The following is a 23,322-nucleotide window of genomic DNA, read 5'->3' on the forward strand; positions in this document are numbered from 1 at the left end:
TATTAATTAACCCCCAATGTAAGTTTAAATCTGTGCAGAAGGAAAACATTGCTCTAAGTAGTGAAATATTTAACATGGAAAGCAAGTTATTCCCAGAAAGTGACACTTCCTTATAGAAAGAACTGATACAATTTTAGCTGTCATGCTCCTACCATAGGTCTTGCCTTGTCCAAAGCATTCCTTGGCAGCACATTCCAATATATTCCTGCACCTTGTTTCTATGTGGATAGATTACTGTGTTTTTCAGAGTTAAATTAGCAGAAGTGGACATTTACAAAGAGAATGATCAACACTACACACAGATGCTTTGTTATTCAGCAGTGACAACTAGTCCTTCCCATGAAGTACTGACCTGGAAAAGTTTCTGAAAGAGAAAAACTTGAATAGGTGGATTAAAAAAAAAAACCCAAAAGCAAAAAAACCACCATAACAAACCCTCCCCTCCAAACCACACCCAACCCCATAACTTCAATTACTTTACTAAGTTATATTTGAAGTGTTTTGTGAAAGGCCAAATCTATAAATTTCAGGAATGAACATACTGCTCACATGTGAGGAGAGCAAAATGCTAAGCTGCAACAGAGCTCAACAGAAAACACTTCCTACAGTCATGCAACTGGGGATGCAAAACAGAAACTAGGAATAAACCACTCCTCTAGCAAGGCAGTGTTACACTTCTAACCCCCTGTATTTTATCCTGGAATAGATTACTGCTATAAATAAAGGAATTTAATAGCTGCAAGCCAACCACCTACTTCAGAAGGCAAGGAATGCTGCCAAGAGAGAATTACAGCAACCTTATTCCACCACTGCACTTTGAAAAAACAAGCATTATAAAATATGAATTAAGCTGAAACACAGCTTTCAGTCCAATTACAGCAACACGTGACTTTTTATATAACCTTAATCCTCCCATTGACAGTCCTCATCAAAAGAATGAAATAAGAAAAACTGATTTCTGTTTTTTGGTGGGCTTTTTCCCTCCTCTTTTGCTCTGTAAAAGCAGAGAAGTAGCAAAGCAAAAGCAACCCCTGTCCCCTTTCTGTCCCTGTTGATTGGCCTCTTGTACATCACACAGGTCAAGACATATTAAGTCATAACCTCTTCTTACACGTGCCCTTTCTGTGGAAAGGGCAAAAAATGCACTTACCTCTCAGATAAGAGATGTATGAAAACCCCTATTATTTTACACTTACTGAAAGTATTTCTCTCCAACCGGATGTCAGATCTGAGCACCCACTCAGCACTTCATCTAGAGCTAAATTTTACCTACAGAAAACATGTTTTTGTACAGTCAGCACCAAACAAGACCTTCAGAACTTTCATCGGAAGAAGACGACTGTGCTAGTGGAGATGTATTTGAGGTGGAAAAAAGTTTCTAACATCCCATAGTAAGCACTCTACGTTTTTCCCTTCCTATTTTTGGTTAAAAGCTGGCTCCTCTCATACCTGGCATCAGCTGGCATGTATTAGTCTTCCTCAGTTGCTCTAATTTCCTCACACTTCCTCAGAGCTTCGTCAATGAAGCAGCGCCACGTCAAGTGTAACACCTCATGCATCCACTGCTTCCTTATGGCTCTGGGTCATGATTCTCTTGACAACAGAATCGTTTCCTACAAGAGCCCAACATTTTCCTCAAGTCCATGTCTTCAAAGCTATCTAGCTTCCAGCCTTGGCTGTCACAAATCTTCCCCCTAAGCGACTGTGTGACAAGCAGACTGAGTTAAGGTTCAGTTTTGCTCTGATCCAACAAACATGACTGTTGTTCTTCTATTCTGAATGTTACCAAACATGTAAGTTTTAGGTAAGGCCACAGATAGAAACTTGATACCAAGCTGAGCCACAAAGAGACACCCAACTGTTCTGTGTGTCTGCTGTGGTTACCAACAGCCCATAAACACATGAAAACCCCACACACAACGAGAACAGCTCATGCTCACAGCACACCACAAATAGCAGCATGGGAAACTTCACTTTCAGGCAGTGCTTCAAGTGAACTATCAGCAGTGACAATCCAGAACTCCTAAAAACAAAGCAATATACTTCAGGCTATGCAGTCTCTTCAAACTGGTAGTGATACACTATCCAGGTCTACATAATCTTCTCTTGGCAAACACTTAACATAGGAGTGTGTGACCAATGAAAAAAAGAAAGATTTCTTTGGACTCGTACAAAATACAGAACTGCAGAGAGAAATCAGATTTACTTTAGTCTACAACACAGCAATTTTTCACTGTTATTCCTGAACACATTATATGACAGGACTTAATTCCAAAAGCCACATACTTAAGCTAAAATATAGTTAAGACTGCTCCCTCAAAGCAGACTCCTTTGTCAAATTTAACATTTTCACAATTTCTGCTTATACCTTTTGAGGGGCAAAATAAATCACTCCAAGCAAATAAGCAGGAACAGTTTATTGTGACATTGGCAGCTTTACCCTTCTCAAGCAATACAGAGTTCTCTCAAATGGTTTTACCTGTCAATTTAAATATTTCACCCACATCTGCATTGCTAGTTTGTAAAATTTAAGATCTGCATCTTTTCAGCTGATTTAACACAAAAACAGAAGCAAAAGAACAAAACCTCTTGGAAACATAAAGAGTCACACCATGGCACATTTATTCTTCATAGAAAGTAAGAAAAACCTCCCTACTGACCTTTACTCAGAGTGAGGAAAAAGATAAATATCCACTTCTTTGTCCCATCTGGTAGGATTTTAAGATCCATCTATGCATGTACAGGTAGAGAACATGGTTTTAGCCACACTGAGCCACCTAAAGAGATTTTATGTTCCATACTTTTTAAATGCATTCTGTCTTTGGCGTGCTGACTACAGGACAGGGACTCTGTGCATCTACAGCAGTTTCAAATGAAGAATACACCAGAAGCCAACTTAGAGAAACATCCATTAGTAACCAATAGAGAGAATCACAAGAAGGTCTCACAACACCTCACTAAGACATTAAGGGCTTTTTAAATCACAGTTTTCAAATATAAAAATTGCATTTTCCCTATAACTGAAACATATTTACATGAAAATTTTTAAAAGATGGTCTGTAATTCAGATCTAATCGCTGTCATCCGAACCACCTTCAGAGCCCTCCTCATTGGATCCCTCTGGTTCAGACTCGTTACCAGACGCTCTGGCAGAACCCTCGTTGTCAGACGCTCTCTCCGACTCTCTGTCGGACTCGGCGCTGCGAGAAGCCGGGCGAGATTCGTTTTCGGAGCCCCCGGAGCCGCGACTCCTCCCCGACTGCACGGACTCGTTGTCCGACTGCTCCGACTCCGACCGCCTCCTCTTCCTGGGAGACCTGTCACTGTCAGACTCTTCCTCGGAGGCGCGGACGCTGGCCCTCCTCGGGCTGCCGGCCTCGCTGCCAGACTTGTTCCTGTTGTCGGAATCACTGTCGGAAACAATGCGCTTGCTGTGCTGCTGCTCCCCTTCCTCTGAATCACTGTTGCTATTTCTAGCGTGTCTGCAGGGAAAAACAGAGGGAAAAAGGTATTAAGAGGTGCTATAAGGTGCTATCCTACCTTCAAATGAAAATGAGACAGCAGGATTTGAGTAATGCTAGTGCTAGAAGAATGAGCAGAATTAATCTGTGATGGGAAGTGAGTACAATGAAAGAGTTCTCATCACCTTTGTGTTACCTCATTAACACTGCATTTTCTCTTGAAGGCAGGCACTGAAACTAAGTTCATACAAAGTTAATTAAGGTTTTTACCCATCATCAGCAATCTTGAGTTTATCCTCATCAGAAGAATCATCACTTGATGAAATGATGGCTTTTGATTTGATCTTTCCTTTCATTGAAGGAGGCAGACGTTCTGGTTTGGGCTGTACAGGGGGAGAACAAAGACTGTTCATGTGGCTGGTTAAAGCACAGGGCCTAAACACAAACACATTCACAAAACCAGACACGCTTTTCAAAAAATTTTCCATTTACTATCACTTAAATTCTAGATGGCTTTGGAAATATCCTTTTCATCCTTGAAGCAGCAATAGCAATAAGGGAGGATAAAAATAAGCTCCTATGCAGTTGGCTTCAAGAAGTTTTGCTGGAATTTTCAACATTAATAAATCTCTCTTGACTAGGGTAAATGCTGAACTCCAAATACCCATTTAGAAAGCGATGCAGCTATTCAGGGTTTCACTTACAGCTTTCTTTTTCTCTGCTTTGGGTGGACGGCGTTTTTTGGGTCGTGGGCCATTTTCGTGTTCTTCATCATCACTCCCCTCATCTGCCTTCTGGGGCCTTAAAGAGAAACACATTTCATATGATACAGAGCATAACATTGCAAAAAAACCTTAAAACAAACAAAAATATCAATCTCAAGAAATGTCCAGTTTATCAAGTGCTACTTGAACTTCTTTTGCAGAGTGGCTGTTTAAGTTTTAAAATGTGCGCGTGTAAATTAAAATTAACCATGTGACCTCTTGCCAACAGTTCATTTTTAAACTGTTAGGAAAGGCTGCACGAGAATATACTTAAAAGCCCTACTATTTCTCAGGGAAGTCTAATATTAAAAGTATCAGCTACCTCCTCCTCTTCTTCTTCTTTCTCTCACCCTCCTCTTCTTCCCCATCTTGTTCACTGCCACTGCCCTTCCTCTTCTTTTTCTTCCTAGATATGGGTAGATCTTCATCACTGTCATCATTGACAAACTCATCAAATTCCCCTGCTCCTTTTTTGGAACGCTGGAATAAACACACACAATACAACCTATTATTTGCCTTCCAGTTACAGAGCTACCAGAAAACAATTCATAACAGACACTTCATCTGAACATGTTTTGAAAGATATGAAAACACAGACCTTCTAGAGATTATGGAAAAGCTGGCACAAGACTGATATCATTTAGAAACTGATCCCAAATTTGCACATAATAAAATAATCTGTTATTCTAACAACCACATTGAACAGACTTAAGTGATGCCGCCATGCTCAGAACTTCCAATTGGAAGTATGAGCTTCCAATTTTTACATTTTAGTATTAAACTTGTGCAATTTCACTCAGTGGAGCCTAGGAACTTGAAATTAAAAACCTGTGCTCCTGCAAGAGACCATATGTCAAAAGGGGAATATGAAGGACATTTAATTTAAAAAAAAAGAAAAAAAAACAAAGAGAGAGAGAGAAAAAAAAAAATCTGTTCTACCCTGCCTCCACCGCCACCACGTTTTTTCTCCTTTGATCCTTCTACTTCACCAGTGAACATCAGAATATTCTTGGTTTTCTCCACATACTGAGCTCTTTGTTCCAGAAGTTTCTTCTGTTCTTCTTTTTCTCTTAGGCGCTTCTCTTCCTGAAACATCAAGAAAACCAACCATTACTCCTGTATTTGCAGCATCATGGCAATTATTATCACAGGGGATAAATTACTTGCTGTCAAGAAACTGGAAAATTGCTTTCTGACAGCCTATGTCACAAGAAGGTCCACATGGCAAAAAAAAAATAAATTTCTACAAGCCTACGGTAGAGAAGGCCAAAGTCCAAAAGAACTGTTGCACCAAGTTCTTCCTCATCCAGCCTCTGTCAGTATAGAAATTTGATGGCAAAAAAAAATTCTGGCACATGTATTTTACTTCATTATAAAACTAAAAAATCTATTTCTGAGGCTATGGGGAAAAAAGAGCGGGTATCACCTCTTAGCTATAATATTTTCTGCTAGCACTTGCTATGACTAAGAAAAACAGCACTATTAAGTACCACCCAGAGCAACAGCAGCGTGCATACTGTTAACGTATATGCTTTGTAAAAATTAAGTATAGTTAAAAATAACGTAACAGAGAGAATTTAGCAGAAGAAAAACCTGTTCTTTAAGCAGTTTTTGGCGAAGCAGCTCCTTCTCTTGCTCCTGCTTTGCACGCAGCTCCCTCTCCTCTTCATCCTGCTTGCGCGCCCGAGCCACGTGGTACTGGGCCTGGCTCAGTAAGTCGGAGCATTGCCTGCAACGTGCAAGGTTCTCAGGTAAAGGAAGGTGGCAAACACATGGTACAAAAAGAAATGGCAAATTATGAAGGGCACACACCACAACACTACCTTCATATCCCCAACAAAGACAAAAAAAGCTACTTGAAAGAGCACAAAGAAGAGCAGTGCAGGTTTTTGAGTGAATTAAAGCACTTTCTAGTAAGCTGATTTATCCTGTGATACATAATTTCAGAACATACGGCTTCGCACTCATCATTCAGCCAATTCATATACAGAAGACCCACACGTGAACATAAAAGGAATCATCCCAACTAATTTGGATAGCTTCAGAAGTATGGTTAATAAGAATTTATATTTAATCACAACATCCTAACAGACCTAAGCAGGAAGGTAGGTCAAAATTTGAGCTTAAAAAGCCCAATTGTGTAAGAGTTAAGGCTGCACAAAAAGTAGTCAAGTTGCACAAAACATTAAAGCAAGGTGCTTTCAATAACCTCTTAGCAGATGTTAAAATGATATTTCTTTCAGTATTAAAGTTTTCTGCTCTGCACAAAATGCTTTAAGGATAACCATTTCAGATGTACAGTGCACGATGGCCAACAGATGTCATTTGTGTAGGGCCATGGAAATCTTACGAGAACGTGCAATAAATGAAACACAGGCCATACTGAGTGAAAACCTAAGAAAAAAGCTTACAAGGAGACCAATTTGGATAGGCTTGTGTACAAGCTCATTACCCCTGAGCAAAAGTTAAAGCAGACTACTCTGCAAAACAAAAGCTTTCCATGACCCACAAGCATTCACAATCAAAAAATCTCAGTGAAAGGAAAGCTGTTGCTCGATTATTACACTCAGAGTCAAAACAGTAAGAGGTAGAAATGTTTAAATAAATGTCACTGCACTCACTGATGGAAAATTTGCCATTAAAACACTAAAGCTTGGAGACTTCAGCTAATGGCAGACATCACACGTTGAGAGTTTTAGACCACATAAAAATGGTAGAAAGCAAGGACAGAAAAAGAAGGAAATAGTGATAGGGAGTGACCCTGCCCTTGTATTTCTGCTGTTCTAAGAAACTGGTAGTTGAAATTTTGAAATCTAGTTTTAATACAAAAAAAACCAGGGCAAAAATATTCCACTTGGTATCTGAAAGGAGGATTGTTTGTGGTTTTGGTTTTTTACCTGGCTTCTGTAGCAGCAAGGGCCAAGTCAAATCTCATCTTATCACCTACTTTACTCAAGTAACTGAAGTACCTGGAGAAAAAAAAAACAAAAACAAATAAAACTCAGCAAATATGGCATCACTTACACATTTATTGCAATTTTGCCTTAGAACAAAAGCATTTACTCCTGAATTACAAACCTGTAGAACTCAACAGATGAGGAAATCTCACCAATTTCCTCTGTTCCAGCCTCTTTTAATACAGAAGATAAAAAGTACATTAGAAGTTCTCCAAATTTAAAACATTTAAAACATTTTAAAACAGCTCTAGAGAGGAAAAAATTCTGAAGAGAGTTCTAAGAATTCATTCACTGGCTCCAACCAATAAGTACATTGCTGACCCCAATAGATTTATTCCTTATCTGTCCCAGCTTACATGCTTGAATTCAGCATAAGAAAAGGAAGGAAAACTTATTTTTTTAAAAATCCTTTCAGAACAGCCTCTCTGACCCAGTGACCCTTGCACATACAGCAAGCTTCTGAGTAGATTGGTGAACTGGGAGGATCAGTGCTTTGAAAAGCTTCTCCAACTTATTTACAAGAAAACGACTTTCTAACTGTCAAGGTTGCCAGTTTCTTCCCAGAGACACTTTAAATGAAGTACTTTTGTACTGGACTGAACTCAAATTCTGGTGTGCATGAATAAAATAATCCCTTGCTCAAGTTTTAGACTACGGAGAGTATTTTCCAAAAAGTTTTAGTTAATAGGCAAAAATAAATCCCTGCAACCTCTTCAGGACAATAAATAACAAGCTTCTTGCTAAATGTACGTTAGAATTTGTATCCTCCACATCACAGCAGAGCTAGGAATGCACAAAGCATGCCCCAGCTACACCAGAGACACCCAGGAGCACAGTAAATGGTTCAAGGATGGTGACAATTGGATCACATTAATCACGCTGGTATCCACCTAAAATTATTTTGGTTTGGTTTTTTTTTTTAATAGAACTAAAATATCTCAAATGCACTTAAAAAACTGCTTCTGTTCTTGAGCTGTGACAGTATTGAGGCTTTACTTGCCAACAGGAGGGTGAAACTATTTTCAGGGAGTGCCAGGCATTAACCAGGCTTATACAACATAAGATATATACAACACAAGCTTACACAGATTTGCTTTTAAGCTTCATAGTTTGGTTTGAAAGAAGTCATAAAAAGGTATTAAAGTCATAGAATAATTTTCAACATTTTTTTCAAGAGTGCATTTCCAGGAAGAAGGGCATCTTGGCTGTAGCAGTAACAAAACCCTTAGAGAAATACATATTGGCACTTGCTCAAACAAAACGGGCTCTGGAGAAAGTCTGAATGCCCAGTTTTGTCAGGCCCAATCTTTTGTTTTTCTACCAGAAACGCTGGAATTACACACAGTTCTTCACAGATGACTGCTCTTCTAACCAGATTAACAAAATAGATTATAATGACTAGAACTAAATGACCTTTACCTGTGGGCGAGCTCCAGTTCTTTCACAGCGTTAAGCACTTCCTTCAGATTGCTTTTCTCATCTTTCAGGACAGAGGTAGCCAGTCTCTGTAGCACTAAAGCCACATTAAACATCAGGACTGTATCACTTGGTGCTACGTGCCTGGCCTGTGAAAAAGGATGTTAAGATAAGCTACACTGTGATACAGAGGTGGACTGAAGTGACACACAGAGAATAAAGCACCATCATTTAAATCCCAGAGCACCGAATTTAAAGAGACACAGACACATCAACTCAGAGTAGTTTACTCTGTGATACATGATGTTCTATAGTCGTACCTTTAACAAAGTTTGTTTGCATTCCTGTAATTTGCCACATTTGAAGAGTGCCCGGGCCAAATATAACAAGACTTCAGTATTTTGATGCTTATAGAACTTTCGGAGGCAGTTTTCATACTGAAATGGGGGGAAAAAAAAAAAATCAAAGTAAGAGGTGACAGTGGTTTGTTACTTTGGTTAGCTAACCCCAGAAAATGCTTCTCTTCCTAAAAAGCACTACTGCTAATATGCTTTTTGTTTTTTAAAGAAGTGTGTCGTGCTACATGGACGCCTTCTTTTCACTGTGCAGAAAACTTTTTCTCAGATTCCATTGCAAGTACCCATAATTTCTAGAAACTAGCAGCAGCCCAGGAGGCTCTGCAGGTCTTAAAATACAGAATACTACTTTGCAAGTACCATCTATTGTAATTAAGCCTAACCTACATGACTCATTTTAAGACCATTCAAATATTCTCCACAGTACGAAGGGAGGAATAAAAGATCTGTTTTCTCTACTCACACAAGGTATTTTACAAGTTGGAAAATACCTAATGTGGCAATTCCATGTATCTGACACAATTAGTTTAAAAAAACCCCACACCTTTCAGATAACATCAAATTTGTTCTGCCCACCTAGCTGAGGAACCTGGCATGCCAAGGGATATTAGTTGCTGTAAAGTGTAAAAGATGGCTTGCTACTTCAGGTTTGGTGGGTCTAGAATTAAAGGTTCAAACAGTTACCAAACTTATCCTTTTTGGTAATGAGCACCTTCTGTTTGACATATTCTTTTCTCAAGCAATCATTCACCCTTTCTAAACCTCCAAAAAGGCAAGGAATACAAAGTAAGTTTTATTTCCAGCTCAGATATGGAAACCGCCCTGAACTGTAGTGCCTGGAGTCACTACTCTTGGATCCCACTGTGTTGTGACCACCCAGTTTTCACTCACCTTTAGCATCAAAGATTTTGTACTTAGCTTAAGACTGCCTCAGATTTGTGTGCTTTAGGGTGGAGAACTCACTAGGGTAATTGTCATGGCTGCAGTAAGCTAGGCTAGCAAATTCAACTCATCTCCCTTTGAGTCCAGTATCATGTATTTCAGACTGTGACTGCATAGCAGAACCCAGGGAACAATAAAACACCTCAGTAAATAAACACATTTCCAGGAACATCGTTTCTCAAATATATTAGCAAACGAGTGAAATATTTTTTTCCTCACAAATCAAAAGGTGAAAGTCACACCCAGTTTTCCACCGTGATTCGCTGCTTGAACAATTGCTAAAATTAGATTTCCATTAAGGTTTTTGGCAATAAAAACAGAGTGTTAAAAAAAACCACAACAGACCCAATTCAAACACAACAGAATGAACACGGTCATGGTCACATGTTAATATGTTCAAGCTTGTTAACAGCAGTTCACTGGAGGATAGAGACCACTGAGGTCTTGATCAGGTAAGAAAGGCTCAGTAACACTTCCTTATTAAGCATCAGAAAAAGCTTCAGAACAGCTCTGAATTAAGTATTTTCAAGCCTCAGTCTTAATGACATAAGTTTGTTCTGAGCTTCTGTCCTGTCCAACATATGCTTTTTTTTTTTCCTTAAAGTTTATTTGTATGCTTTTAATCAACTAATTGAGTCACTTTAGTTAGGACTGGTTGATACTTGAAAGTTCGCTTGCTTGAGCAGGTCGAACTAGCTGATCTCAACAGATTTCTTCCTGCATGGATTAACCACTGATGCTAAGGTGGTGAGAGAAATCATGGCACAGTCAGCTTTTCAGACAGCTCTGACTGTTCTTCATGCAGCCATTTGCAACAACAAAAATAAGAACTGTTGCTATTAAAAAAATCCCAGCAGCAAATTGTATTTCTTTACTTCAGTAACATCTGAATGTAAATCACGTACAGTAACTACACTGACTGAAACCTCTCTGACTAATAATTAATTCCAAAACCAAAACTCCCAATTATGTTTGAACTCTGCTACAAAAAAAAAAAGTGCAAAAGTCGATAGGTGCTTTGTTACCCTTAACCTACATTCGGCAGTTTGTTTTTAAACCTAGACTTGACAGCCAACAGCAGGTTAGAAACAGACCTAGAACTCATTAAGATATTGGTCAGAAACTTTCACAAGCTGCCATGTCAACAGAGAAAAACCCAGAAGTCATCTAACACATTACATAGTTCAATTTGGAGGTGTTACCATCTGCACAGCACTGATGTACTGTTTCTGCTCCACGTAGATATGTGCCAAATTCAGCCACACATCACTGATATCTGCTGTCGCCTCTCTCACTTGGGCAAACACATCACGAGCTTCACGGAAATATCCTTTATGTGCCAAGACAGCTCCTAAGAGGAAAGGAATATGTACAGTGTAAGCTTCCAGATTCATGTGCTGTGTGTTCCTACCAGAGAAAATTAAATACTGCCTGAATAAAGCTCCCTATCAAAAACTGACATAGCTGCCATTTCCTGTGCTCCGCTACAGAGTGTTCAGGCCCCAGAAAAACAATTACATATTAAAGCATAAAACATAAGAATATGATCACCTCTGAAGGAAAACTAGAGTCTAATATTCACCTATGCCATTAGCAGCATACAAATTCTTTGGATCATTTCTGAGCACTTGCTTGTAGATCGCTAATGCACGGTCTTGATGACGTTTCTCCTGCAGAAAGAAATACCCCCAATTCATCACTCACTTTTCTAACGGGGAATTAAAAGATCATCTCAGATGTTTCATGGCCTAAAAGGTGCCTAACAGGCATCAAGAAAAGGCTCTGAATAGCTAACAGTGTTCAAAAATTAAATCAACAAACACACACACAGAGGGCAGCCAGATGCCCATTACCTTTTCTCTGTCTCTTGTGGGTTGATGAAGAGTCTGCAACCAGACATTGCCAAGAGCCAGCATGGAATAAGTATCATTTTGCGTGGAGGGCTGTTTCAATATCCTTTCAAATTTCTTCTGTCCTGGCCCCCACTCTTGTTTAGCCAAATGAAGGTTGCCAATCAGAGACCAAGCATCCGGATGGTCCTAAATAAAAACTCGCTGTAAGTTGCAAGAGCACCGTTTTCCTTTGCAAGTTTACTTTTCCAAGTCTAAAGTGCTATTTTTCTTAAATAGAATTCCATATTAAAAAAGAAAACAGCAAACAAAACACACAGAGAGCAGATTATGGTAGTTCTCTCTTCTTCCTCTAGTTTATGTGAACAAACAAAATAAAAACACAACAAAAGGAAAATTAAAATTTAAGTTAACTTAGTATTTCCAGTGTTTTAACTTTAAACACTTATAGGGTTACAAACCTGATTTATTTGAAGTGCTTCTTTAAACCAATCAGAAGCCTCATAGAAATTTCCTTTATCCCTGGCCATAGCTCCCAAGCGCAAGTAACCTAAAAATAAAAGCAGAAAATAAAAATCAGGGAACAGGCTGAAGTCACCTTGAACAAATAAAATATTTCAAAATTTCCAAAGCAATCTTTTTCTTGATGGGCTAAGGACAGCAAACACTAAGACACCTTTCATATTCTGTTCAAAACAAGACACAGCACATGAAGAGGAACGTCCATCCATAATGGTGACAAAAAAACCCTACAGCTTCAGTTGGGATGGGGGAACAAGTGGGCAAAAGTATGCAAGTCTAGAGCAGCTAATTTTGCTAGATTTTTGGAGTATAGTATGATTTACTAATATTTAGAAGGTTTAAAGCTGGAGATTGGACTATAGGAATGATGCAAACCTCGAAATAAAAGAAAAAACAAACCAGGGGGGAAAACAGCAGGTAGGTAAGCAGAGCCCAAAACACTGAAAAGAAGGGAAGATAGATATAAGGAGACCAGAAGACACTAAACAGGAAGATTTTTGGTATTATAAGGATGACTGTTGAACTAAAATACCAACTGTTCCTTACAATCAACGTAATTGGGATGTTCTCTTAAAATGTTTTTGTACAGCTTCTCTGCTTCGTGGAACTCGCACATGGCCTCATAGAGCCTGGCAAGGTTATAGGACGTTGTTACGGAGATGGCGTTGTAGTAATGCTCGTCGTGCTCAGCTTCTGCCTTTGCGCGATCCAGGGACGCCAGAAAGTATTTCTGAAGTATTAAAAGAAAAGAGGAGTGAAACACTTTTCCTAAAGGAAAAGTTCTGGGTGATCAAGAAACTCAGTTAAGGCTTTGAGGAACTGCACACCTTGGCTTCTCCGAGGTTCCCCAGCCTGAAGTGCAGAGCACCCACGTTATTCAGGATCTCTGGCGGGACATCAGCCTGTACTTTCTCTTGCAGAATGCGGGTGGCTGTTCCATAGGCTGACAGGGCACCCTGAGCAAAGGGAGAGAAAGGGGATGAGAGAAATGAGAGAATGAGCTCCAAGTGCTCTTATGAAATCACCTGTAATTCACCAATTGTGTATTAATAATACCTGGATATCAGTCTGTTCTAGAATCTGGGCTAGTTCAATCCACGCCTCTACATCATCAGGATATTGTTCTGTGACTTTCTTTAAATGCCCCTGAAAAACAGCAGCAAATAGTTATGCCACTTTGTAAACACACAATTTAAATAAATGGAAATAAAAATCAAAAGAAGGAGTGAAGGCATTAACTTTAACACTAGAAATATATACCATACTGCAGGAGAAAACATCCCAACCAGTTGCACAATGTGGTCACAGAAAAACCTGCATTATTTTCCTTCCTTCATTATTCTGTTTTTCTGTGGAACAGAACACCTGCTTCAAGTCTTAGAGAAGCAGAAACCATCACACCAACACGAGACACTAGAGAAGTGATGTCTATTATTTTTTGCATTTATTTACCCAACATTAGATTTAAAACACCTTTCATTTAAAAAAAGCACAACTGTGTTTCCACATAAGCCAGGACAAGTGTTAGCTGGAAACCACCAGCTAATTTGCTGTCTTCAGGAAATCACAAGCTAACTTACCACCTTCAGAGAATTTTAACACATATGAGAAGAATTGAATTCTGCCCTTGTTATAGTACTAAGTACTATTTGTACCAATACCATAGTACCAAACATGAAGCTGGGGATCCTCTAAATTCCTGGCCATGCTTTAGCTAGAGCCCAGCAGAGTGTCAGTTCTGCCCAGAAGTTTTGGCTCTTCACAGCCAGGAGGATCTCTTGGGACAGCCCATATGAAATATTCCATACCTACAGCCAACTAACTCCAAGTTTTATGCAACTTAATGAGCAGTCTGATTTCAGGTCTGACTTTCAAGTTCAACTCTTGGATATAAAAGTATGACAGTGGCAGAAGCAAAAGTCACCTTGGCAATATCCCGTTTCTCCTGGTCTTCTGAAGCCGCATAAAGAGATCCAAGGATTTTCATGGTCTCATAATTGTTAGGATAGGCTTTCAAAACTTTTTCAAAGCACTGTGATGCATTCTCTTTGTCCCCACGATAAATGTACATTTGACCCAATCCAAAAAATGGAAGTACAAAAGAAGATGAGGCAAACTGAGTGGCCTGGTAATAATACTGGAAAGCTTGATCATAATCTTCCTAATTAAAAAGAATTAAATGAAGAACAGTTAGTGTTTTTAAAGGTAACCTTTGCATGAACTTTTATAACACAGATTTTTTAAGTGTAAGCTCAAAGGGTGCTTTTAAAAGCTGCCCTACCTGAACATGAAAAGATCTTGCCAGCTGATAACAGCTCTCTGCCTGCATTGCTTCCACTTCTGTATTATGGAAAGCATGAAGAGCCAAGTGCTGTACTTTACCATAGTCCTGAAAAAAAGGAAGTCAGATGAAATTTGAAAGCCTTCACTTTATTTATGGTCAAGTGATTTATTATTTAAGCATGGATAGCTGGAAAATACAACAAAGCTTCAGTCACAGCACTGACTAAATAAAAACAGATTTAGTTTTAGCTGTTACTGGTCTTTTCTCTATTTCACATTTTAAAGCATGGAAGAGTGGGGAGGGGGAAAAAAACCAAACCAACAACCCAAACCTAACTAAATAACCAAAAAAAAAATCCCCAACAACAAAAACCCTTCAGGACACAAAGGTGACCTTGACTTTAGAAATAAGCATACATTTTCTTGGTCTTCTTGAGAAAGGTTTATACAAAATTCAGATCGAAAACTACACTTGTTGATCTAGATTAACAGTTCCATATTAGGCACCACTAAAACGAGGTTGAATCTAACACTGGAATTCTTGCTGTTCAGAGGTTAACAAGTATTTAACTGTAAAATTTCACAGATCTCTTACCTTCTTGAAAAAGAAGTGATTAGCCAAGTGATTCAACACCATTGGATTACTGGGGTCAATCGTGTAAGCCCTAGAGAGGAGCTGAACACCGTTCTTGATGGAATCAGCCTAAATGAAACATTGACAGGTATCAGCAGCTGGATCTTATTAACAACTTCAAAGCTACTCTTCAGCCTAGGCTGCTGCAGGAAGTCTGACAAAACCATACTGAGCTCACAGAAAAAGGTAAATTCAGCTACTAGCTTTTCTCCCTGCAGCGTACAGGGAAATGAAGCTACCACACAGGGATGGAAAAAAAGCAGAGCAAGACTTTCTACAAAAAAAACCCCCAACAATGGAAGACTTAGTCTTGATGCCCTTTGACATTTCCCTCTGTTCCTTCTACTGTTCAGTGTCCCCAGTTTGCCTGTTTGGTTTAGGTTTCAACATTTTATCCAACTAGTTCAACAGTGAAATGAAAATATTTTCATGTTCAAATTAGAACTAATTTTAAAAAATGGTAGAAGTTTGCAGTTTTAAATAGGAATATCATAATTTCAACTTACTCTTTTCTACAGAAACTTTACACTTTAAAGAAAGTTTTACATGGGTAAAAATTTGACATACCAATTTCAAATCCATAACTGATAAAATAATTGCTCTTTATTTAGAATACCCATGAAATCTGGATCACAAGCATGTGAGTTGGAATCTCTATTTATTTCTGAAGGGAAACACCAAGAATGGTATCTAGCAATCATCTAACATCTGTGCTTTACTTTGCAATTATTATTAGCAGAAAGGTATCCTATTGAACAGATTAGGCTTTATGAGGTTGAGATATAAGATTGAAGGCAGCTAAAAAAATAATGTCAATTGGAAAAGGCACTATCTTTCCAAACCTAGCATAACCATATGGCTGGATTAAGAGATACTGAATCATTCCTGGTTTAATTTTCAAAGGCAAAGGTGTTTTATAATAACACTGTGCATATGTTCGAGTTCTCCAATAACTTAAGACTCATGTCCAAATTCAACCAAATGGAATAGACAGGCAGAGGTCTCAAGGCTCCTGAGCACTTTCATTTAAGAAAACCAGAGATCAGACAGACCTCAATGAGAGCACAGTGTGACCTCGACCCTGATTTCACACCATAACATCTTCTGGGAGGGAGAAACATTAGAAATATCCAAGCACAGAAAATATGTCAATTAGTTTGCCACTCAGAGAGAATCTTTTCCCCAGAGAAAAATGTTCTCCCACCCCCGTGTCAACTCTTCCAGGTTACACTAATTTTGCAGTAAAAGTGGTAAAAACAGTTAGAAGTAAAGCATAAATGATACATTGCTTAGAAAGAACACAAAACCTATTTGAGTGGCTCAGCTTTTAATCATGGCTTTTTGAAGCTTAAGGTGAGTGGGCTCAGCCCTCGACTTCAGTCAAAAGGTCTTTAGGAAAAAAAATGAAAGATATCAGGTTTCATTAGTTTTTCATCCATAGAATTATTTATTAAAATCTGACTTTAGAATATTTTTGGTTCTTTCTGTAGTTTTAGGAAAGAAAATTCTCATGCCCACATGTTTTGAATTCTTTATGGAAGTCTCAACAGATATACTTTTTACCCATGATGTAGTAAACTAAGAAATTTTCAGACATTCTGTGCTAACAGAAGATCTTTCTAGGGAACTAAGTTTTCTACAGATTTTAGCAACATACAATTTTGTAACAATGGTTTTTTTTAACACTTAAAGGTCTCATCTTCCACTGATAATATCTGAGATGGTTAATGCAAGCTCAGGAAGTTACAATCCCAATTAAGCTGTATGAGCATATGTATTTTTCTAGTGATACAGTATCTAGAGAAGCAGGATCACCACTTTATCATAGTTTCATCAGTCCAATTAAAATTTCCTCTTGCCTACTCTTTGGTTTACCGCATGGCATGCATGCCAAGACTGACTGACTATAACTTTAAAACTTGTTTGAAAGCTTATGTTCCTTAAAGCCCAGGGAATATATCTTTTACCTTGACCTTCCTTCATATATCTCACCACGGATTTTTATTATTTTAATTGAAATAGTTAACCTAGCACTGTTGTTCTGTAGCTAACACCTCTAGAAATAACAGAGTTGAGGATTATTAACAATAGAAGAAAGCTCTTTTTTTCAGAATGTGCTGCTCACAAGTACATATCTATAATATCATTCAGTAGTGGCACAGACTCGCAGTCATTTCACTACAAAAGTTATTACCCATTTTAAAAACTCGACTACCTTTCAGAGGAGAAAAATTTTGCTTTTTCAGCTGAGAAGAAAGTGAACTGAGCACGGATTCTCGCTGAGTCAGACCCACCTCCTTGTTATTGAGTTCCAGAACAGCCAGTCCAACCAAGGCCCCCACGCACTTGGAGTTGAGCTCCAGGGCCCTGCTGAAGGCCAAGCGAGCTTTCTCCAGCTTGTTGAGTTTCACGAAGCAGTGGCCCATCCCTAACCGCACCTCGGCTGGGGAACAAGGGGACACCATTCAGAATCCCAAAGTTTCAACTTTATGACTTTTTTTTTTTTTTTTTTTTTTTTTTGTTACAATCTGGACATCAAACAAAGCGAAAGCAGAATTTTTAAAACCTATAAAGCCATCTATCGATTTGCAGTTTTTAAAGGCGCCACAAAACTTGAACATATTAGTAAGACTTTATTTCTTCATACTCCTGAGAACATTGGTCTATCTCCCAAAGACTTGGACACTAACCAAATGATAACCTACTTTATGGAAATGTATTAAAAAATAATGGAGGAAAGCATTAGAAGTTTGCCAGATGAAAGGGCTGGAAATTTCTGAGGCAGGTGAAGTTCACCCAAGACTATCAGGCCTTCAGAAAACACGGACAAATAAGCAAGTCAGCTGGCATTTCTTCTCAAATGACCAACTGACTCACTGCTAACAAAAATGCTGGTTATCATCCTCTAACTTCCATGACCATGTACAGATAGACTAATACATAAAATTTACATCATATTGCCCTTTCAGACTGCTTGTGATCTAAGAATACAAACGTTTATAAACAGCAATTTCAAACCCGTGTCTGTATGAAAAAGGGGAGCAAAGGAAAGATGTTTCTTGAAAAGTAAGGCTTGCATTTCTAAATGCACTTTTGCAAAAATGAGTCTCATGGTAAAGCAGACCACAGAACACACATCAACTTCGTAACAAACCCTTTTTCAGAAAAGTTATGGCAAAATATAGCATATATCTCAAGAGACTTCTAAATATTTATTTCCCTAATGTAAATACATGTGATTTAGGTATATTAGTTCAAGGTATCACTTTTACAGCTGTCACCTATCACTTTCCCAGACTTTTGCATAAGGAAAATAATACAACACCAGGAAAACTGCACTAAAGGTAGAATTCTACTTTTCATGTCTTGGTTCATTATTGATACGTCATTTCTGAATCCTTATTCCAAGAGCTCACAGATAAATTTTTCAGGAGTCTTGAACAGTTTCCTCCCCATACAATTCTCATTTTCTAATAGGTCTTTAAAAGGTAATACTTAGAAAAAAACCCCAGTATTTTCCTAAACACGATTTCCTTCTCTAACAATTAAAAAATATTTCAAGTCCATGAACACCTGAACTCCTCTATAACGAGGGTTGGGGTTCTTCTGACAGATATAAACCACAAAAATGCCCTTTGAATCTAATTAGTTTGCAAGGACTGCAAATACTCCCAGTAGCAAATACTTTCTGCCTTACCTGGGCAACCTGGATTGGTACGTAGTGCTTTCTTGTAGTAGGCAAGGGCTCCTCTGTAATCCTTCTTGTTGAAAGAAATGCATGCTTTACCTGTTATGGATAAATCAGAAGTAAAAACAAAGCAGTTATAAACCAGAAGCACAAGTACTATTCAGTAAATTGTACCAATTTTCAAAAGTTACAGCTAAAAACCAACAGAAAATTCAGACAACTACATCTTTGGTTATCTTTGATGATGTCAAGTATATGAAAAAAAAATCAAACTGGGAACACATTAAATTTATGTTTCTTTTTTTTTTTTTTTTTTTTTTCAGAAACTTAATTCCTTCCTGGTCCAGAGGAAAGACACTTACTAAGACTAGTGAACAACTTAAATTACAAGTGTTACAGCCCACTGACCCCTCACCAGCAGTATCTTCACCCTCAACAGAGTGCACAGCTTCACTGGCATCATCAGGGAAGTATAAGCAGTTGGACTGTATGTATGCCCACAAGTCTCAGAAGATGCCAGCTAACATTCCACTTTCTCCCAGCTCTTCCACCTATGCATGCTTCCCAAGTTTAAAGTAGCCTCTGTCAACGTGTTTCTGGTCACCTCTTGATCACACCCTCTCTACTCACATATGAGCCCTCTTAACTACATAATCCATTTCCAAACTCAGCTCCAAAGATCAGGTTTTTACAAATACACACAAACTCATACCAAGAAGGGCAGGAATATTATTTGGAGACTGGTTGAGCACGAAGTGGAATTGTGCATCAGCTTGGTCCATCTTATCACCTTCAAGCAGACAAAAGCAGGCTCTTCCCAACAAGTGATTCTAATCAAGAAAAAAAATTTGCAATAAATTTTTCTTTGTAAAATATGAAGTTTGGACTACAGGAAAGATTAACTGGCTACATTATAATGCTTTCTATGATTAATTGATTTCTCTTACATCAGCAGTAAAATAAAACAGAAAGGGTCTTCATCAGCCCTTCTAAAGTTCACATATCACCAAGCAAGAGAGTAACAATAAATGCTTCTTTCCCAACCCCCAAGAGTTACCTGAAGTAGTTCTATCACATGTGTCAAGCTAGAGATAATCATTCCTGGTGGCACCACACACATTTTAGATACTTACAAGTTTTGCTTACATGTACAACACCAAAACTTTAAAGCCTGAGCAGCTCCTATCTTCCCTTTAGTGAATCAACACTTGCTCTCTTTCCAATAACTAAATAATTTACAAATATGGATTTTTAAGCAGATTCTGGTTTTACCTGATCATACATGATGATTTTGTCAGCCATAGTGTACAGCAGGGTAGCCTGGGTAATGAGCTCCTTCTTGTTGTCTTTGTTCTTCTCCTTCCGAGCCTGCTGCACATAGTAGGCTGCCAGGGTGTCCAGACACGTCATCTGATCCTTCTCGTGGTCTCTGTAGTCCAGGTTGCCATCTATGCGCGCAGCTTCCAACAGCTTCACAAAGTCTTCTGTTTTCCCTTGCTTGTAGTATTCCAGCTAGGAAACACACAGTTTTAACACACAATGCTACCCCAGCAAGCACATAACATATCAAGTGCATGCTTTAGGTGTCACACAGATTCTTTTTCCAGTATGTAGGGATAAAACAGACGTAAACGTAGGGATCACCAGACAGAGGCATTCTGATAACGCCAAATATTTTTGTCATGGTATCATAGAATGGTTTGGGTTGGAAGGGATCATAAAGATTATCTACTTCCAACCCCTCTGCCATGGGCAGGGACATCTTTCACTAGATCAGGTTGCTCAGAGATCTGTCCAACCTGGCCTTGAACACTTCAAGGGATGGGGCATCCACAGCTTCTCTGGGCAACCTGTGCCAGTGACTCACCATCTTAAAACACCAGGTTGTGAGGCATTTATAAATAAAGATTCCAATGGCCTTCCTCTGAACTTTTGTCTTTTTGCACATTTCACCACACTTTCCATAGTATAGACACTGCCCCCTCCTTTTTTATGAAGTGCATAACCAGAGGCACAAATCAGGAAAACTATTGACTGAAATATAAAAGAACAACTTAGAAAGCAAGCCTCAAGCAGCACTGCTTCACGAAAAAAGGATGAAGTTAAGATCTTAATATGCATATGTCAAATCAGAAATATCAGGCTTCGAGTCAGTGACTGCATGATCCCATTAAGTTCCTGTTCAGGATTCAGTTATCACTGGCCATAAAAGCAAGGAAGTGGAAATTATTATTGTTCTGTGAATATAACATTTAAATACACAATTTGTATATCTACTAACCGCTAAGGCAATCCATATGTGCAGCTGGGTGTGCTCCTGTTTCAGGATACTTATCACTTCATCACCCTCAGGCAGCTGATCGAAGTCGAGCTCGATAACCTAGAACCAAACAGTACAGATTAGCTTTTCACAAAACATTAATAAACATCATCTATCACTGAGCTCAAAGGAAGCTGGACACTTCAGAGCACAAAACATAAATAATTGCTTGTGTTTAAACAAGGTTATGGACAAAGAAGGAAGAGATAAGGTAATGTATTCTGTACAAGACAAAAGCGACAGCCTCTCAGAAATAAGACAGAAAAGACAACCAATATTTGGAATACCAGCCAGGGAGATTAAGCAGAGATGCTAACTCAATTTTTTTCACTATGGACTTCAGGCTTGGAATTTTTACAGTCCAGCTAATAACCAACTTGACTGCACACTGCTGAATTTCTAAAACTTTTCCTACAGGTAATACAAAAATCTGGGACTGAGTTAAAATATTCCAAGTTATCAGATGTCAGAGGGTCAATACTCAAGACTTATCTCAGAGTCCTGAAATTTCATAAAGTCCTCTTAATGTCCAAGGAAATTAAGAGACTACTGAAACAACTAAATTTCTGAAAATTCACAACTGCAGTCATCATCAGTAAACAACATTAACTCTTCATCATGCAAAGATTATTTTGCAAGATTGTCTTCCCATGTTGATCTACTCTTCTGATGTTAAAAAACTAGGAAAAAGGAACAGATATTGGGATATTTGGGAACACAATTTAACTGCCTGTTAGTTCACCTGCTACTCAGTCATGCTACCTTTAATATTAGTCATCTATGTTACAAGTCAATTTGACAGCCAGGGAGAGGTGCAGTTGTTGTACCCAGGCTTGTACCCTGATTACCAATGCAAGGACTCCTTCTCTCTAGCCTGAATTAAAGCAATCCAATTTATATGGGCTTATAGCTTTGCCTTTGCAAGACTTTAGAGTACCAGCAAAAATATTTCTGCCACTACCCTTAATTTTACTTTTGTCTTGCACAGTACCTCCTGTTTGAACAGATAATGATGTTTCCAAATTTGGGCAACACTCATCCATGAACTAATACAGTTATTAATGAGAAATAGGTATTACCAACTCAGCAAACACAAAATGGAAGTAAAAAAAAAAAGGGTGGGGGGAAGGAAAGTAGTATTTTAAAGCAATCTTTAGTGATTAATTCAAACTTCGGGATCTAAGTAGTCCCAGGTAGAACCTGAAGAGCAGCACCGTGATCAACTATTCATGTCGACACCTCACACAGAAATTTCTGTCACAAAAGAAAACGCCCTCCAACATGCAAAATCCATAAAGTACCTTTGTGAGACTCAAAAATTCAATGACAGTCACGTGAAATTTTTTTTCTATATATACATATATATACACATACATGTATACACGTGTATACATGTATGTGTATATATATGTATATGTATGGTGTATATATAGATAAATATAAAAATACATATACAAACATATATATAAAAAAGCGTGGATGCATGTGTTCACAGAGAATATTCTTCAACCTGTAAGCAGTTATGTTTCAATAACTTCCTTAGCTACACTATTCACTTAGTATCTGATACGGAACGATTTAACTTCTAACTTTAGAACACCCTGGAAATTTCCAAACACTTCGATTAAATCTTTTTAACCTTGGCTTGGGACAGTGTATCGTAAGTAAAGAAAACTTAAGGAAGTTTCTAAACCCACCCTGAAGTAACTTTACCCAGAGGACCCGCTGCCCTGCCTGTCTGAGGAGCGCCAAGCTGTTTACAAACAGTGCGGTCAGAAAAATCTGACAGAACAACCCACGGAGAGAATTCCCCCGGACACACACCTGCGGCCGCGGCACCTCAGGGAAAGCGGCGACACCGACCCCCGGGGCACAACTACGAGGGGCAGCGCCCCGGCACGGACCACCCTTCCTCCCGCAGCCCCTCCCGCCGCCTCCCAGAGCCCGACTCGCCTCGTCGGTGTCCCGGAGCGGGATCTCGATGGAGCCCCGCGACATGTCGGCGACTGCTCTGCGGGGCCCGCCGGACCCTCCACACGCCTCAAGCCGGGCCGGGGCCGCTGCCGCGCGCACTTCCCCTCACGGCACCGCCCGACCCGGACGTGCTCGGGGACGGGGCGGGGCGGCCG

At 39.0% G+C, this 23,322-nt stretch overlaps 1 protein-coding gene across 1 annotated transcript; it reads right to left on the bottom strand.

The window, feature by feature from the left end:
- Positions 1–2,402: 2,402 nt before the first annotated feature.
- CTR9 (CTR9 homolog, Paf1/RNA polymerase II complex component) lies at positions 2,403–23,286 on the bottom strand. The gene is made up of 25 exons (XM_064657310.1): positions 23,147–23,286; positions 21,155–21,253; positions 20,146–20,385; positions 19,586–19,703; positions 18,883–18,972; positions 17,480–17,628; positions 15,147–15,254; positions 14,550–14,657; positions 14,193–14,429; positions 13,325–13,414; positions 13,096–13,224; positions 12,815–12,998; positions 12,208–12,296; positions 11,750–11,935; positions 11,479–11,566; positions 11,099–11,247; positions 8,919–9,035; positions 8,602–8,747; positions 7,123–7,194; positions 5,819–5,954; positions 5,165–5,311; positions 4,548–4,705; positions 4,166–4,262; positions 3,732–3,844; positions 2,403–3,482 (listed from the first exon to the last, which is right to left on the bottom strand). The coding sequence occupies exons 1-25, from the start codon at positions 23,189–23,191 to the stop codon at positions 3,071–3,073; spliced, it is 3,507 nt and encodes a 1,168-aa protein (XP_064513380.1). The 5' UTR covers positions 23,192–23,286; the 3' UTR covers positions 2,403–3,070.
- Between the last annotated feature and the right edge of the window lie 36 nt (positions 23,287–23,322).

This window comes from Pseudopipra pipra, chromosome 6 (genome assembly GCF_036250125.1).
Source record: "Pseudopipra pipra isolate bDixPip1 chromosome 6, bDixPip1.hap1, whole genome shotgun sequence".
NCBI classification, from domain to species: Eukaryota; Metazoa; Chordata; class Aves; order Passeriformes; family Pipridae; genus Pseudopipra; species Pseudopipra pipra.

Coding starts and splice junctions, on each gene's coding strand:
- CTR9 (XM_064657310.1), bottom strand. CDS start 23,191: ATGTCGCGGGGCTCCATCGAGATCCCGCTCCGGGACACCGACGAG. Junction 5,312..5,818: donor AAAAACTGCTTAAAGAACAG/GTTTTTCTTCTG, acceptor TTGATGTTTCAG/GAAGAGAAGCGCCTAAGAGA. Junction 3,845..4,165: donor AAGCAGAGAAAAAGAAAGCT/GTAAGTGAAACC, acceptor CCCCCTGTACAG/CCCAAACCAGAACGTCTGCC.